This window comes from Osmerus eperlanus, chromosome 6, assembly GCF_963692335.1.
Source record: "Osmerus eperlanus chromosome 6, fOsmEpe2.1, whole genome shotgun sequence".
NCBI lineage: Eukaryota > Metazoa > Chordata > Actinopteri > Osmeriformes > Osmeridae > Osmerus > Osmerus eperlanus.
Window position 1 is genome coordinate 9,630,398 of NC_085023.1, and position 14,336 is coordinate 9,644,733.

The 14,336-nt window shown below is 37.7% G+C and overlaps 2 protein-coding genes across 4 annotated transcripts; one reads left to right on the top strand and one right to left on the bottom strand.

The window, feature by feature from the left end:
- Positions 1-528: 528 nt before the first annotated feature.
- si:dkey-228d14.5 (uncharacterized protein LOC796266 homolog) lies at positions 529-7,868 on the bottom strand. 2 transcript variants are annotated; one of them, XM_062463330.1, is made up of 8 exons: positions 7,681-7,868; positions 5,030-5,162; positions 3,864-3,911; positions 3,520-3,582; positions 3,357-3,424; positions 3,091-3,221; positions 2,300-2,477; positions 529-1,808 (listed from the first exon to the last, which is right to left on the bottom strand). In XM_062463330.1, the coding sequence occupies exons 2-8, from the start codon at positions 5,092-5,094 to the stop codon at positions 1,621-1,623; spliced, it is 741 nt and encodes a 246-aa protein (XP_062319314.1). In that variant the 5' UTR covers positions 5,095-5,162; positions 7,681-7,868; the 3' UTR covers positions 529-1,620. The 2 variants fall into 2 exon arrangements, with proteins under 2 accessions (XP_062319314.1, XP_062319313.1); XM_062463329.1 differs by lacking the exon at positions 7,681-7,868 and having other exon boundaries at positions 5,030-5,315.
- Positions 6,140-14,310, top strand: zgc:110319 (uncharacterized protein LOC796111 homolog). Of its 2 annotated transcripts, none has more exons than XM_062463328.1 (8): positions 6,140-6,289; positions 6,909-7,015; positions 7,130-7,265; positions 11,046-11,112; positions 11,224-11,335; positions 11,456-11,519; positions 13,256-13,430; positions 13,540-14,310. In XM_062463328.1, the coding sequence occupies exons 1-8, from the start codon at positions 6,216-6,218 to the stop codon at positions 13,609-13,611; spliced, it is 807 nt and encodes a 268-aa protein (XP_062319312.1). In that variant the 5' UTR covers positions 6,140-6,215; the 3' UTR covers positions 13,612-14,310. The 2 variants fall into 2 exon arrangements, with proteins under 2 accessions (XP_062319312.1, XP_062319311.1); XM_062463327.1 differs by having other exon boundaries at positions 6,147-6,289; positions 6,906-7,015.
- Positions 14,311-14,336: the final 26 nt, after the last annotated feature.

Consider the following 14,336-nt stretch of genomic DNA (forward strand, 5'->3'; position numbering starts at 1 on the left):
CCCTCACCGCTCAGCCACCTGACTCCCTATATATAAGTATATTCACATACACAACATATTTAAGAACATACTTAAGTATCGATCATGTCAAGTTTACTGATATTTCCAATTAAACCTGTTTAATACTTTCTCAACCATCTTCTGTGCATCACCATACCTTTGATGCACGTTCTGCCTGTTGAAATATTTATTCACACCTATTATTTTTTTCCAGTCAGTGCCTGCCAACCCTATTATGTCAGGGTAGTACAACAACACCTTTTGTACTTGAAACTCTGAGTCAGACATCACCAGACAGACCACTTAAGACATGGGACTGCAGCATGGCTTAGCAGTCTTGGGCTGGAACATTTTGTCAAACGGTTGAGCAAGCATGTTTAAGCTATGTCAGGTTGCTTATCTTGGACTGATCTTGAACATGGTTTTACCCTACCTGCCAGACCTGAATTATTTGAACCGTACAGACCTACACCTCTGGTGGAGGTTTTTCATTCATCAAAACAGCTCAGTCCAAGAAATAATACAGTATAGATAGACGCATTAGGTGCTTTATTTGTTCAGCAAAGGCATTACCATATGGTACTATTTTAGGAACACTTTACTTTACTTTTTGTCAGAAAGCTGGAAGTCATATCCAGTATTACTCTTAGTATCTACTAACTAGTAAGCAAGTCTTCAACAATTAAATATCAGTTTTATTTATAATTGCATAAAGGCCCAGGCCAAAATCACAACAGAAAATTAAAAAGTAAAGTAATATAAAAACACAAATTAACAAACGTAATAAATAAATGGATGACATTTTTGTTCTATTAAATGTATGGAGCAGCTGAGCGAGTCTTATGGTGGTAGAACATGCAAAATGTCTGGTTGTTCATATTACTCTTATTGGAATCCTTTATCACTTGTTACCCAACAGTGATCTATCGCCAATAAACATTTTCTGCAATTGTAATTCATTTTGTTAGCTGACATATTGAAGCTTCACAGGACCAAAAGGGTTCACTGTACAAGCCTGAGATACTGTTCAGATATTAAACCTTAGCTGTCCTGTGTACAGTAGCATGTACAGTAGCATCACAGTTTATACACTTCTTTTCTGCAAAGTAATACAAACTTCCAAATGGTTTTGATAAATATTTCAGCTGAGTTATAATACATCAATAACTTAATATAAGGCACAATCATTTTCCAATTGCTTACAAAAAGAAAAAAGTAAATCAATTATGTAAATAGTGATTTGTTTTTACAGTAATACATTAGGGGGGGTTCCTGTGATGAGAAATAATGGCGTGCCAGTTCTTGTGTCATGGGACTAGGTGTCCATGAAGACACCTGTGAAGAAATGGGATGGATGCTGTGCGACCTTTACAAATTATCTTCCATTTTTGTTTGTGATTAAGAGGATGTATGGCAATATTCTGTCTGATTATCAATAAATACAATGGAGTCACAAGTCTGAATTCTTCAAAAAGACTGGCAATGAATTTTTGTTTGCAAATCATCACCCTGAGAGCTCATGTTAATGTAGACATCTCTGTACAAAGTGCTGTGAGGTCAGGTTTGGTCCAGTGAAGGACTACACTAATATCCTCACAGCGGCTGTTGTTCCTCATGTCCTCAGGCCAGGATAAGAGGCTTCTCCTCGTCCTTTCTCCCTAATACAGTCGCTAACATGGCAGAAGAAAAGAAGTAAAACTCCACAGCGAAGCTCAGCTCAAACATCTCCAGATTCACGCTGAGAATCCACTCACACACAGCTGATAAGTGTATGTACATGTGATCGTTCTGGACGAACAAGATGCAATCTAAAATTGTCAATGGTTAAGGGTGTAAAAGAGTTTTGAAGTAGCAAGTCTATCTTTATACCCTATGTCTTCCACTCCAAGACAATAACAGACTATTTTATGCCACAAAAAGCTAGCACTAATATCTATAGTATTGGTAATTTATATTAAAACAACCTACGTCAGTTTATCAACAAAATTGTAGAACAAACAATAAACAAAGACCGGCATAATTAGTTCCTAACAGTTCTGGATGATATCATGTTCTTAAATCCCAAACTAGAAGACATTGTACTTTTCATGGCCAGTAAGATATACTGTACCCAAACTGGTGGTCAAACCCTATAATGTGCAGAATTACCTAATGTAATATTGTATGATACTAACGCAAGACCTATATTGACCACCTTGTAAACATGAAGGTAAATACATCCAAGCCTAGATAATTTCTCAAACTGTTCCAGCTTGAGATCATACAAGAGCTAAGTTAGGTAGTCCTGATGGAAGGATACAGACGATGGTAGACATGATCTGGATTGCAGTAGAAACTATGCGTGCTGGGTAAAGGAACTTCTCCAGCCCTGTCAGTACACACTTGCCGGTCAGTGCAGTGAGAAGAACGCTGTAGAAACAGATGCACAGGAAGCTAACTGCTGCTCCCAGGTAGTGAAGCAATTTCAGGTATCCTGGCTGTAAAGGGACACACACACACACATTATTATTACACAGGCCTGACGTGGCACGTCCATACACAATGTTATCTCCAGGGTTATCTCCATACACAATACTGAATAGTGCAAAACTAATGTGAAAAAAGTACACACTAGCATGCTCGTACTACAAATGCAGGGGTGCCTGCAACTGCTACCTGCTGTCAAATATGTTTGTTTAGTGGCTACTTCTTTCATTTTAATTTGAATGAAATAGATATAGGTACAAGGACTAATATATAACAAAAATAACATAAAAATTATGTAATTTTTGTATTTAGGAATCCCATGCAAAAATCTCCCAGGGCTACCATGCATGAACAGAGATATTGATAATAATGACTACCAATATGTTGTTATCAGGATGTTTTGTCTCTAGCCAAGGTCATCAAGCTATTTTTATTAGTCTGGTCTCACTTTCCCTGACTGAACAAACTGATTTACAAGTTAGTGAGTATCGCAACTTTGTTTGCTCTCATTACAGTTGTTTCAAAGTGCTCAACTTTTGTCACAAAATGTATCTCAAAACATTGATGTGCTTTTATGAACCTGTATGGCAACCACTGTCCAGGTTACCCACAGTAGCTACTCACATTGCAGTTCCCAGCCATGAATGCCCCCAAAGCAGCCACAGTACCAAATACCAGGGCAAACTTGCTGAGCATGGCGTGCATGGCGTTTCTTTCCAGAATATGGGCATGGTGGAAAATACAAAACACTAGAACTAAAGAGAAAAAAGTTAGATATAGTCCTTATAACTTTCATTCATCACATACTTTTGCACCTGAATTATACTATACATTTTAGGCAATTGTATGAATATAGATTGTGGTAAATTTATAAGCCTGTCCCAACTTACACAAAAATGACCCAGCATTTATGGTGGCTGTAAATAAGGAGTTTTCTGGAGAGCTGGTTCCACTTGAGCTGTCATAAATATGTATAGAAAAGTTAAGTTCACAAAGTCAACATACCACGGGTGAAATACACCATGTTGTGGGAATATGTAGCAAACTAGTTACCTTATGGTGGGGACACGACAGCATTCCATAGACTCATTCAACGAGCAAGAGTTATTGTAATCCCTAAAAACAAAATAAGGATAAATTATCTGGGATGATCATTAATTACAGTCTTAACCAGTTTTTCTCAACTGGTGGGTCGAGTTATGCAGAGTTACATGCCTCCTACTAGCCAAACAGAAACACCCTCAGCACCCCCCCCCCCCCCCCACACACACACACACACACCCACCCACCCCCTTGGGCGTGACTTAATGACCAAGGACAAAAGGGGGTTGTGAGGTTAGACCAGTTGAAACACTGGTCTAAACTACTTTGGTATATAGGAGACACAAATTACATACCAGTTACTTAGATGGCACACATGGTTGTAACTGGAAGCCAGACCGTACCTTAGAAAAATAATAAAATTGGATGTAATTATTATAAATTATCATTACTATTATGCATGATTCCATTCAATATATAATCCAACAAGTAAACACAAGGTAACCTGAATGTTCAATGAGTAACCAGGAACTGGGATATGAGTGATAAAGCTAGCGCACACAAAGTAACATTATAGAAACCAGTGTAGCCTGTCCATATCAAGGCATCCTGTCACAGGTAACTAGTGGGTTACCGACAAAACGCCTTAACAGGCTAACAAAGACATTCGTCATGTACACATGCCTCCAACTTAAAAAATTAGAATCCATTAGTGTCGTTTGTTGTGACTCTTGTGATTCAAACTGTGTGATGGAGCTCTAAAATCACAAATTAAGATGAAACTAAACTAGAGATATCCAGTAATTAATAAAACAAATGTCTTAATGTGTTGTTTAAAAAGATCTTGGAGAATTAGGTAACAGCAGTTATGTCACAACCTTTCCAACATACGCTATGGATGAGTCATTGTAGGTATTTAAGACTAAGCATTAGTACATTTGTCGTTTTACCCCCACCTACCATATTAGCATATCAATATGGTTAAATTGATTAAATAAAGTGTAGATAAACTACTCTTTAAATATTGAGATAAAATCTGAAATGCCACAAAACTGAGCAGCCCCACTGTGTAGGTACTGCCTGCCATTAGACTCAGCAAAAGTGGTCTTTAAAAAAGGAAGCTGGCTTGTTTCCGTTCTGTTCCATTCCTGGAGGAAATTCTTAGTGACCATAGTATTTTTTTCACACTCATTATCGTCCAGTGTTCTGTAAAGAGTGTTGATAAAGTGTTTTGTCCTGTCTTTATTCTTTGCGTGTGTAGGTCATTTTTATCGGTCCATACTGCAAAATTGACCACTCAAGTCTCAATCAAGTTGTAATCTGTTTGGGCATTTTTAAGGATTAGACCACTTGATATTATCATCACTTCTCATAGAATGTGAACACTGATTAAGATACATTTGAAGAGAAGGTCTGTATGGGGTATTAAAATACAGGTAGACTCTTACAAAGTTGTTACACTAACCAAAAGACTGTGAAGATTAAATGTATTAATGTATATAATAACAAATATCAAACTTACACAGCCCAGGTTCCAATAAGAGACACCAGGGAGAGGGTGATGGGTAGCAGAATCCAGAGAACCATGTCTGGTTTTAGATGTAGCAGAGGATAGGTAGAGGATGCTCAATCAGTGTCCAGTACACTTTGTCCGTCTGTCATATACAAAAGATCTCTGCTTGAACTTCTTGAATTCCTTCAAAATACAGTCACGGTTCTGTCTAGCTGTTCATCATTACAGTACAATGCCGGGGAATCCTTTCTGAGGTCTTTAAGAGCAAAGTTTTATTGTCTCTTCTGTTCTAGCCACTCCTAGCTAGAGAACCACCATGTCCTGTTAGAGAACAGAGGCAAGGAATGGGGTGGGCCCTCTTGACGCTATCAATGTTTGTTTTAAGCTATGCAGGGTGACCGGTTAGAAAGTCTCTCTGTGGAAGTCACTTTTTTTTTTAAACCTCCACTGGCATTAGGTTATAATGAAAAATCTACCCTAAACAAATTGAACTTTGTCACAGAACTTTATAAGATATGGTTGACAGTTTTATGGTTTGGTCATAGAATGGCTAGTCAACTATAACGAAGAAGAAATAGAGGTAGCTAGAACTTCGGTGCTAAAGTCATGCCTTGAATGCAGGTCAGGTAATTTCTGTGTCTCACATGTTGATACAAATTCCTGAACTCAATATAGATATTTGTAACTGACTGATGTACGAGTTCACTCATACTTTGTGTTACTGACATTATTCACTCCTCATTAACAAAGTATGTCCCTTTAAATGCCAGTAGTGTTACTTTCAAGTAGGTGAAATTGAACAAGTCTAGGTCATTAAGCTAAACAAAACACTGAAATTGGTAGGACACTAGACAGGTTTGTGTGAGGGATGTCAGCAAGTCAGTGGAGCACGGAGTTGTAAGGGGTATGATGAATAATCTGAGGGAATTAGGGGTGTAGGAATTCACATTAAAGTGATTGCTGAGCATGGGTGACAGAGAACAGGTCGAAGCGATACTGTTAGCTTTCAGGGATAATTTTTTTATAGGGTAGTGTGGATAAACAGGGATAGGTTGAGGTTAGGCTAGGTTGGGAAGCACGCTGAATGCTTTTTTAAGGGATTTAGATTGTAAATGTATTGTCTAATTAATACTCCGGGCAGAAGGTGGCGGTAATGAAACAATTAAGTAGATAACCTATCTTCAAAACAAAGAAAATGGCTGCGCGCATGAGATGGAGTCTTCTACAGTTGATACGGTCACGAAATACAACAGTGACAACACACGTTAGGTCTGCTTTCGTTTCCATATTTTGTATTCCAATCTTACCAGTGTGTGTACAGTGAATGAGTAATGTATAGGATTTTGTGTGACCAAAAGTTAATTTGAGTTTAGAATCAAACTAGACTAGCGACTGTACAGTACTAGCATATTGCCATGAGATACAGTACTGGACTGCGACACAGCTGATAGACTTAACGTTAGAGCTAGTAGCCCAACACTATTTAGTTATTCAAACATTGAAATCTCTAAGCCAATGTACACTATCAAGCTAGCACTAACTTAAAAAATATATATCTACTACAAAGTTTGAAAATGTTTAGTTTGTCAATTGACCCTTCCTCCCTGATAATTAACAAAGTCAGCTAGCCTAGCTAGCTAGCTAGCTACCAGTAGCTCCCGACTAGCTACCTCTAGCTAGCACTATCTAGAGGTTAACGTCCCAGTTCTATGCCACTTCAATTGACAGAATGACTTGTTTAAGCCTAAGAGTTATTCTACCCGGGAAAGGTTACATTATGTGATTATCTTAATCTTCGTTAACATTGAAATTGTCTCAAAGTCATGGTGTGTGCCATTGTAGTTTGTTTAAGGACCTACTGCTTCTCTCTGAAATTGCTTTTCAGCAGGTGTCCAGTCAACACGAAAATCCATTGTTACTCACAATTAATTGGCCAGAGTTTAAGAAAAGTTCTTCATGGACCAGTGTCAGATTTTGGGCCTACACAACTGTTAGGTGAGAAAGCATATCAAACAGTGTCGCAGTATCTTTAATATGTTGAATTGTCTTTTTCTTAATTAATATGTGAATTATACTCCTGTAACACTGTAGGCTATTATTTTGTTTCAGTTCGACATTTGTCTATTCAGACACAGGACACTCCAAACCCTAGAAGCTTGAAGTTTCTCCCTGGTAAACCAGTGTTGGGGACAGGAACACTGGATTTCCCTACTCCACAGAATGCAGAATGCTCATCTTTAGCCAAGTTAGTAGCAGTGGTGGAGGAAGTAGGCTACTGAAGTTTAGTACTTAAGTACAAGTACCGAGGAAAATATATACTTAAAATAAAAGTACTACATCAGCAAACCTTCTTAAGAAAAAGTAATTTTACATGTACTTAAGTAAAAGTACGCAATAGATTGTCTCTCAATGTCTAGGTTGAGCCATTTTGATAAAGAATGCAGATATAGCACGCTAGCTTGACATAACCTACCAGCTTTATCTTACCACTATATTTAATAAATAATAAAAGGTACAATCATGTTATTTTGATGCTATTGCTGTATGTCAACATGCATTTCACTAGATAACAGTATAATATCATGTCAGTAACCGAATTAAATATATCAATATTCAAAAGTCAGGGACATTAACTTAGCATAGCAAAGAACTCCGATTACCTCGACATGCTTCTTTGAATTTGAAGGCGAATTCTTGAAGGCTAGCAACTCCCTTTGAACTCGAACATGTCTTTTAAAATAGGGCCACGGGTGGCTCATTTCGAGTGGCTCATATCAGAGGGCTCAATTGTGATCCAGAGGCTGACTGGATCCGTGTTGAATAGGCAGTTAGTTAGACTGTCTGTTGAATGTTTAGGCAAAACAGGCAATGCTACCGCTAGTGCTGCTGCCAAACGCGCACTCTGCTACCATTGGAGCTGATAGAGCCACCTGAACTTCCAAAACAGCAACGCAATCCATATTTTTGTTCGCAACATTTTGGCGAAACTGTTCATAAAATGTAACGAGTAAAAGTAAAAAGTATGCACTATTATTTTTTACTTAAGTAAAGTACAGATACGTAAAAATGTAACTGTACTTAAGTATAGTAACGAAGTAAAAAATACTTAGTTACATTCCACCACTGGTTAGTATAGCTAATAATGCTGCAGGATCCACCACTTCAACTTCAAACAGTACAAGAAAGTCGAATGGAAGCAAATCGTTACCAAAATTCAAATGAGATTAAGAATGTGGCTGCATTATTTGACTCATAAATGAAATTAGTAATCAATCATCCTATTTGCATTTAAATTTTCTTCAAGAGTGCTCAATCTTTCACTTAATTAAAATGAAAAAGAAATAGACATTTGAGATTTAATTTTCAAAATATGCCACAGCAAATAGATACCAAAATTCAATTTGAAATGTAAAATTTGAAAATGAAAATGCATTTCCAGAAATGCATTTTCATTTTCAAGAACGTGGCTGAAAAAATCGTGACCACAATTCAAATTCAAATGCATTTCCAGAAATGCATTTTCATTTTCAAGAACGTGGCTGCAAAATCGTGACCACAATTTAAATTCAAATGCATTTCCAGAAATGCATTTTCATTTTAAGAACGTGGCTGCAAAATCGTGACCACAATTCAAATTCAAATGCATTTGCAGAAATGCAAAATGAACGAAAAAGCATTCTGAGCGGCGCAGCAGAGTGACGTCAGTAGCCGCTCTTCTTCAGCTCCCTGCTGACCGAGCTACCCATCTTGTTCGGTAGGGGGCGGTGTGCACAAGTGCATTACATTGCAAATGTGCCGGGAAATTGATTGAATTGCCGGGTCTTTAGAGCAGCGTTCCCCAACCGGTGCCCACCAGTCCGCGGACCGGTACCGGTCCGTGGGTCATTTCGTACCGGGCCGCACAAAACAGAATTAATAACATTATTTCCTTTTAATTGATTATCAGAGTCTGAAAGACGTTTTATTCTGAAAAATGACCTGATTCTCTCCTTCTCCGCGGGCCTTTTCCCCTGAGCAAAAATGCTCTGCAAAGACGTGTGTTTACTCATTTTTTAGCAAGTTTGTGGGCTTTATGGAGCGGTATCATGCGCGTCTCTTCCTCTTGACACATGACAAGTGATAGTTACCACTCAATGGAGCCTGTTTGAGACAACAACTCTATCGGTGTTTTGGATGAAGGCTATCCTGAGATCGCCACTAAAGCACTGAAAACCCTGATTCCATTTCCAACATCAAGCGGGATTTTCTGCCGTGACAGCAATCAAACAAAATTATGGAATAGGCCTAAACTGGATATAAGGAACGCACTTCGGGTGTCACTGTCGTTGCTTATAGTCACACACAACAGTGGGACTGACACATCGAAAGCTAGCTAGTAACAATATAACGATGGAAAACCAGGCTAAGAAACTTAAAGATGGGGCTGAAAAATTTAGAGACAAAAATACATCACATTCACTAGACATGGTTTTGTCAATTGAAAAAATGGCTTACGGTTTATTTTACATAAAACTCCAAAAACTATTTTTCGCATTAGGTGTGGAAGTCACTAACTAGGATCACATCAAACCCAGAATGTGCATGCATTAGCAGCGCAGCTGTCCAGGGCCTATCTTTCCTCCCAGTCCGTCGCTGCCGGTCCGTGAAAATATGTCTTACATGAACGCGGTCTGTGGCGCAAAAAAGGTTGGGGACCGCTGCTTAGAGGACGCATCACAGATCATGGCGCTTCCTCAAATTGTGCAAACACTGTTAGAATTAACTGAGCAGGTAAAATCTAATAATATATCTGAGTCTGATGCCCGTGACCGAATAGAACAAGTCATAGAGAGCTTGGCTGAATACTCTGCCGTCACCGATTTACACATTAATAGTAGCTCTGCTACTGTTTTAGTCATTGTTTGACATCAAGTTGCTCAGTCTGTGATGCGTCCTCTAAAGACCCGGCAATTCAATCAATTTCCCGGCACATTTGCAATGTAAAGCAATGCAGATGTGCACACCGCCCCCTACCGAACAAGATGCATAGCTTGGTCAGCAGGGAGCTGAAGAAGAGCGGCTACTGACGTCACTCTGCTGCGCCGCTCAGAATGCTTTTTCGTTCATTTTGCATTTCTGCAAATGCAATTGAATTTGAATTGTGGTCACGATTATGCAGCCACGTTCTTAAAATGAAAATGCATTTCTGGAAATGCATTTGAATTTGAATTGTGGTCACGATTTTGCAGCCACGTTCTTAAAATGAAAATGCATTTCTGGAAATGCATTTGAATTTGAATTGTGGTCACGATTTTGCAGCCACGTTCTTGAAAAAGAAAATGCATTTCTGGAAATACATTTGAATTTGAATTGTGGTCACGATTTTGCAGTCACGTTCTTAAAATGAAAATGCATTTCTGGAAATGCATTTGAATTTGAATTGTGGTCACGATTTTGCAGCCACGTTCTTAAAATGAAAATGCATTTCTGGAAATGCATTTGAATTTTCAAATTTTACATTTCAAATTTTGGTATCTATTTTCTGGGGCATATTTTGAAAATTAAATCTCAAATGTCTATTTCTTTTTCATTTTAATTAAGTGAAAGATTGAGCACTCTTGAAGAAAATTAAAATGCAAATAGGATGATTGATTACTAATTTCATTTATGAGTCAAATAATGCAGCCACATTCTTAAAATGCAAATGCATTTTTGTAAATGCATTTGCATTTGAATTTTGGTAACGATTTGCTTCCATAGAACATGCCCTACCAGTGTGTTTGTTCTTGAATTAATGTAGCCTGTTTTTGTGGTCTGAAAAATGTATAAAGCCTAGTTAATGAAACTGATCATTGCAAAGGGAAGATAACCGCTTGTGATATAGTGTTTGTTTGCTTTAAGCTTTAAAATGTTAAAAAGCTTTCACTACTGATTCCAGTCAAATAAATGACAAGGTTGAATGCACACTCACTGTTTAGGTCTGAAGACAACAACAAAAAAATAGGTTTACAATTAAACAGTTTTGACACTTTTTTACATTCCACAGGGATCTCTTTGAAATTGAAGGTGTAAAAAGTGTGTTCTTTGGCCCTGACTTCATTACAGTCACAAAGGTATCCATGCACGTCATCCACTTTTTTCTTTGTCTTTGATTTAGATGTATTTCTGAATTGAAGGGTCTTCAATGTATGCCTTTTTATTATTTATTTTTTTACAATGTTTAGGCAGATGATGATGTGGAATGGACTGACATTAAGCGTCATGCTGTGGAGGCCATAACCAAGTTTTTTGATAGCGGAGCCCCAATAACCACAGGGGTGAGCCACCATGAGAGTAGTGAGTATGAACATCACATTTTGTGCACTATATTCTCATCTTGTGAAATGATATTGGAACTACAAATATGTTACCTTATATTACCCCATGATTGTCTTAAACATGTATTTCCTATCCCAGGTCACTCAGAAGATGATGATGAAATTGTTTCCATTATTAAGGAGCTTCTAGATACGAGAATCAGGTAAAGTGCATATTTTGTCCATGATGTAGCCTTCAGACTAGATACCAAGATACCAGGGGCCAGTGGCGATTTTAGACCCTTGAGCACCCCTAAATTTAATCTCAGCACCCCTAAAAATAATAATAATAAAAAAAAACATATTATTGTTTATTATCATTTGATGCTGGTAGTTCATGAAGAAAGGGACATCCTTAATTTTTTCATTCATTCAATATTTTGCATAATAATACATAAATATATTAATTGTTATCCAGTGAAATTTTTTCATTGGGGGGGGCAGGGGCAATCAGAGGCAGAGTGGGGAGAGGTTTAGAGACCCATCTTACATTATCTAGTAAAAAACAATTTTAATACAATATTAAAAATGATGTCTATTGGATGTGTGTTAGCTTTACAGTAAGTGATGCTTTTGACTTTTGCTTTTTAAAGTAGTTCAACACAGGTAATCTTGTTTGTTTAATTGTTTTTTATGATGTATGCTATACAAAAAAATTCTTTATGGTAAAAAGAACATGACATTGTTTACAAGAGCACAGATTCTACATAGATCTAGCCTCTAAATTTTGCTTTTTGAAGTGCACCAGATTCATGCGTTTAACTTAAACATTTTATACATTTTCTTCCTCATGTCACATTCTCATCGGGGGCTGAGAACCCCTAAAGGTCTGATCCTAGAATCGTCCCTGGCAGGGGCTGTATTCACAAAACATTTTAAGACTAAAAGTAGCTCCTAACTTGCCAATTTAGGAGAAACTCTTAAAAATAATGGGCATGTCAATCTTAATTTTAGGACTCCTAATTCTTTGCTGTATATATGAGTATTTTACTAAGCGTTTTAGCGTTAAAACCAGCTTCTAAATCTGTGTAAAGTTAGCGGTAGTCAAGAGGACTCCTAAGTCACTAAGACCAAATCATAAACAATCCTAAAATATCTGTTGATGCCAATCCATTGTGGAACGTAAACAATTTAGAAACATTTCGTGATGATGATCATGAGCTTTTAAAAAGTTATAGCCTTCGCAATGGTATTATGATTGTAGAAGAGTCACAGAAACAAACCAATAACACAGAGGATTAAAGTTTTGACCACTCAACGCTACTTGGCCACAGGGAAAAGCTATGCGTATTATGCAGCGCAGACAAACTAGGTATATCTCAGCCATCCGTCAGTATCTTTGCATCAAACAATAAATGCCCTATACAGACCAAACATCGACAATTCATACAGCTGCCTTTATGCATATTTATTATTTGTTTTACGAGATGCACATGGAAGAGCCTGACAAATATTTGAACATATACTTTTTTAATTAGTTACACTTACCTTTCAATTGAAAATCTTTATTTGAATGTGGCAACATTTTACCTTGTTCTACAAAATGTCTATGATGAAATTACTGACAGAGACCCACCCCCTATCAGCCAATCACTGTGGGCCTACTTAGTAAGCTTGTTGACATCATCCATAGCAACAAGGTAAACCCTGTCCTTTCTCTTAGTTTAAGATTTCTCCCCATTCTTTTGTAAAAGTTGGTCTCAGCATCTTTGCGAATGTTTTAGGAGGAAACTCTTAGCTAAGAACTTTAACTGCTACTTAGGAGTATTCTTAGTGGTAGGATAAAATGTTTTGTGAATACGGTCCCAGATATCTAGCTGCCAACACAATGTTTGCACAAATGAAAGTCAAAAGTCACAGTCGGCGACTGTCCTCTTTTATAAATACCCTTCTCTCACAGACCAACAGTGCAGGAGGATGGGGGTGATGTCATCTTTAAGGGCTTTGAAGATGGCACAGTGAAGCTGAAGCTGGTGGGGTCCTGTACTGGCTGCCCCAGCTCATCAGTCACCCTGAGAAATGGCATCCAGAACATGCTTCAGTTCTACATCCCAGAGGTGGACGATGTGGAGCAGGTGACACCGCTAGACCATCTGTCACTTCACACACAAGTGGTGCTCACGTGCGTTTGTGATACTGTAACATTATTTGAGAATGTGACTGTGTTTTTACCTGTGTTTCTAGGTGGAAGATGAAGTGGATGAAGTCAATGCAAAAGTTTTCTCAGAGTTGGAGCGGAAATTACATGATTCATAAAGCTGCCTGCTGCCCCCTGTTCCCTTACCCACATATTACTGGTGATACATATATTGTTAATGAACAGCCTATTTAATACAAACCAATAACACAATTTTCTGCTGTATCTACTTTAGTGCAAAGTAAAATTGAGAGATTAGAATATTCACCTTCACATCTACTTGTTAGTGGCCATTTGTTTCAAATGTATGTGAATATACTCCATGTAATGTGTGTGCACTCTAGGCTACACAGCAACACAAAATTCCAATAGAAAATGTTCAGCATTACTGTACATTTGGAAACATATCTTGTATTTATTTCTATAAAATATTACAAACATGTCTAATGACAGGAACATTGTGGGTCCCGTCTGTTGCTCTGCCAAGAAACCAATAGCATCCCTGCTGCCCTCTTTAATATATTTGTATTAATGCATTCTAATGAAAACTTGGCATTGTGGTTTTACTGTGGGGTAACAGGTTTGCTTTGTGAAAACATGGACTTAGAGATGACTTGGACTGAAGATTGAAAACACACCTTATTGAATGTATATAATACACTAGTTCACTTTACCCATTCATATTCCTTTCTAGAGGTTAACATCTTAATTATCTTTATCCCCCAAATAATATACAATGGTTATTTGTTGTAATTGTAAAATCAGTTAAGTTGTATGAGACTGTCTCCAAAATGTGAATAAATTGAGTGTAACATCTAGTGATTTCCTTTTCATCGATGCAATG

Bases quoted from the DNA above. Each gene is read 5' to 3' on its own strand.
- si:dkey-228d14.5 (XM_062463330.1), bottom strand. From the start codon at position 5,094: ATGGTTCTCTGGATTCTGCTACCCATCACCCTCTCCCTGGTGTCTCTT. The intron at 3,583-3,863 runs GTATGTAATTTG...TTTTGTTTTTAG, and splicing joins GTGTGCCATCTAAGTAACTG to GGATTACAATAACTCTTGCT. The intron at 2,478-3,090 runs GTGAGTAGCTAC...GTCCCTTTACAG, and splicing joins TCATGGCTGGGAACTGCAAT to CCAGGATACCTGAAATTGCT.
- zgc:110319 (XM_062463327.1), top strand. From the start codon at position 6,216: ATGGCTGCGCGCATGAGATGGAGTCTTCTACAGTTGATACGGTCACGA. The intron at 7,016-7,129 runs GTGAGAAAGCAT...ATTTTGTTTCAG, and splicing joins TGGGCCTACACAACTGTTAG to TTCGACATTTGTCTATTCAG. The intron at 7,266-11,045 runs GTTAGTAGCAGT...TACATTCCACAG, and splicing joins GAATGCTCATCTTTAGCCAA to GGATCTCTTTGAAATTGAAG.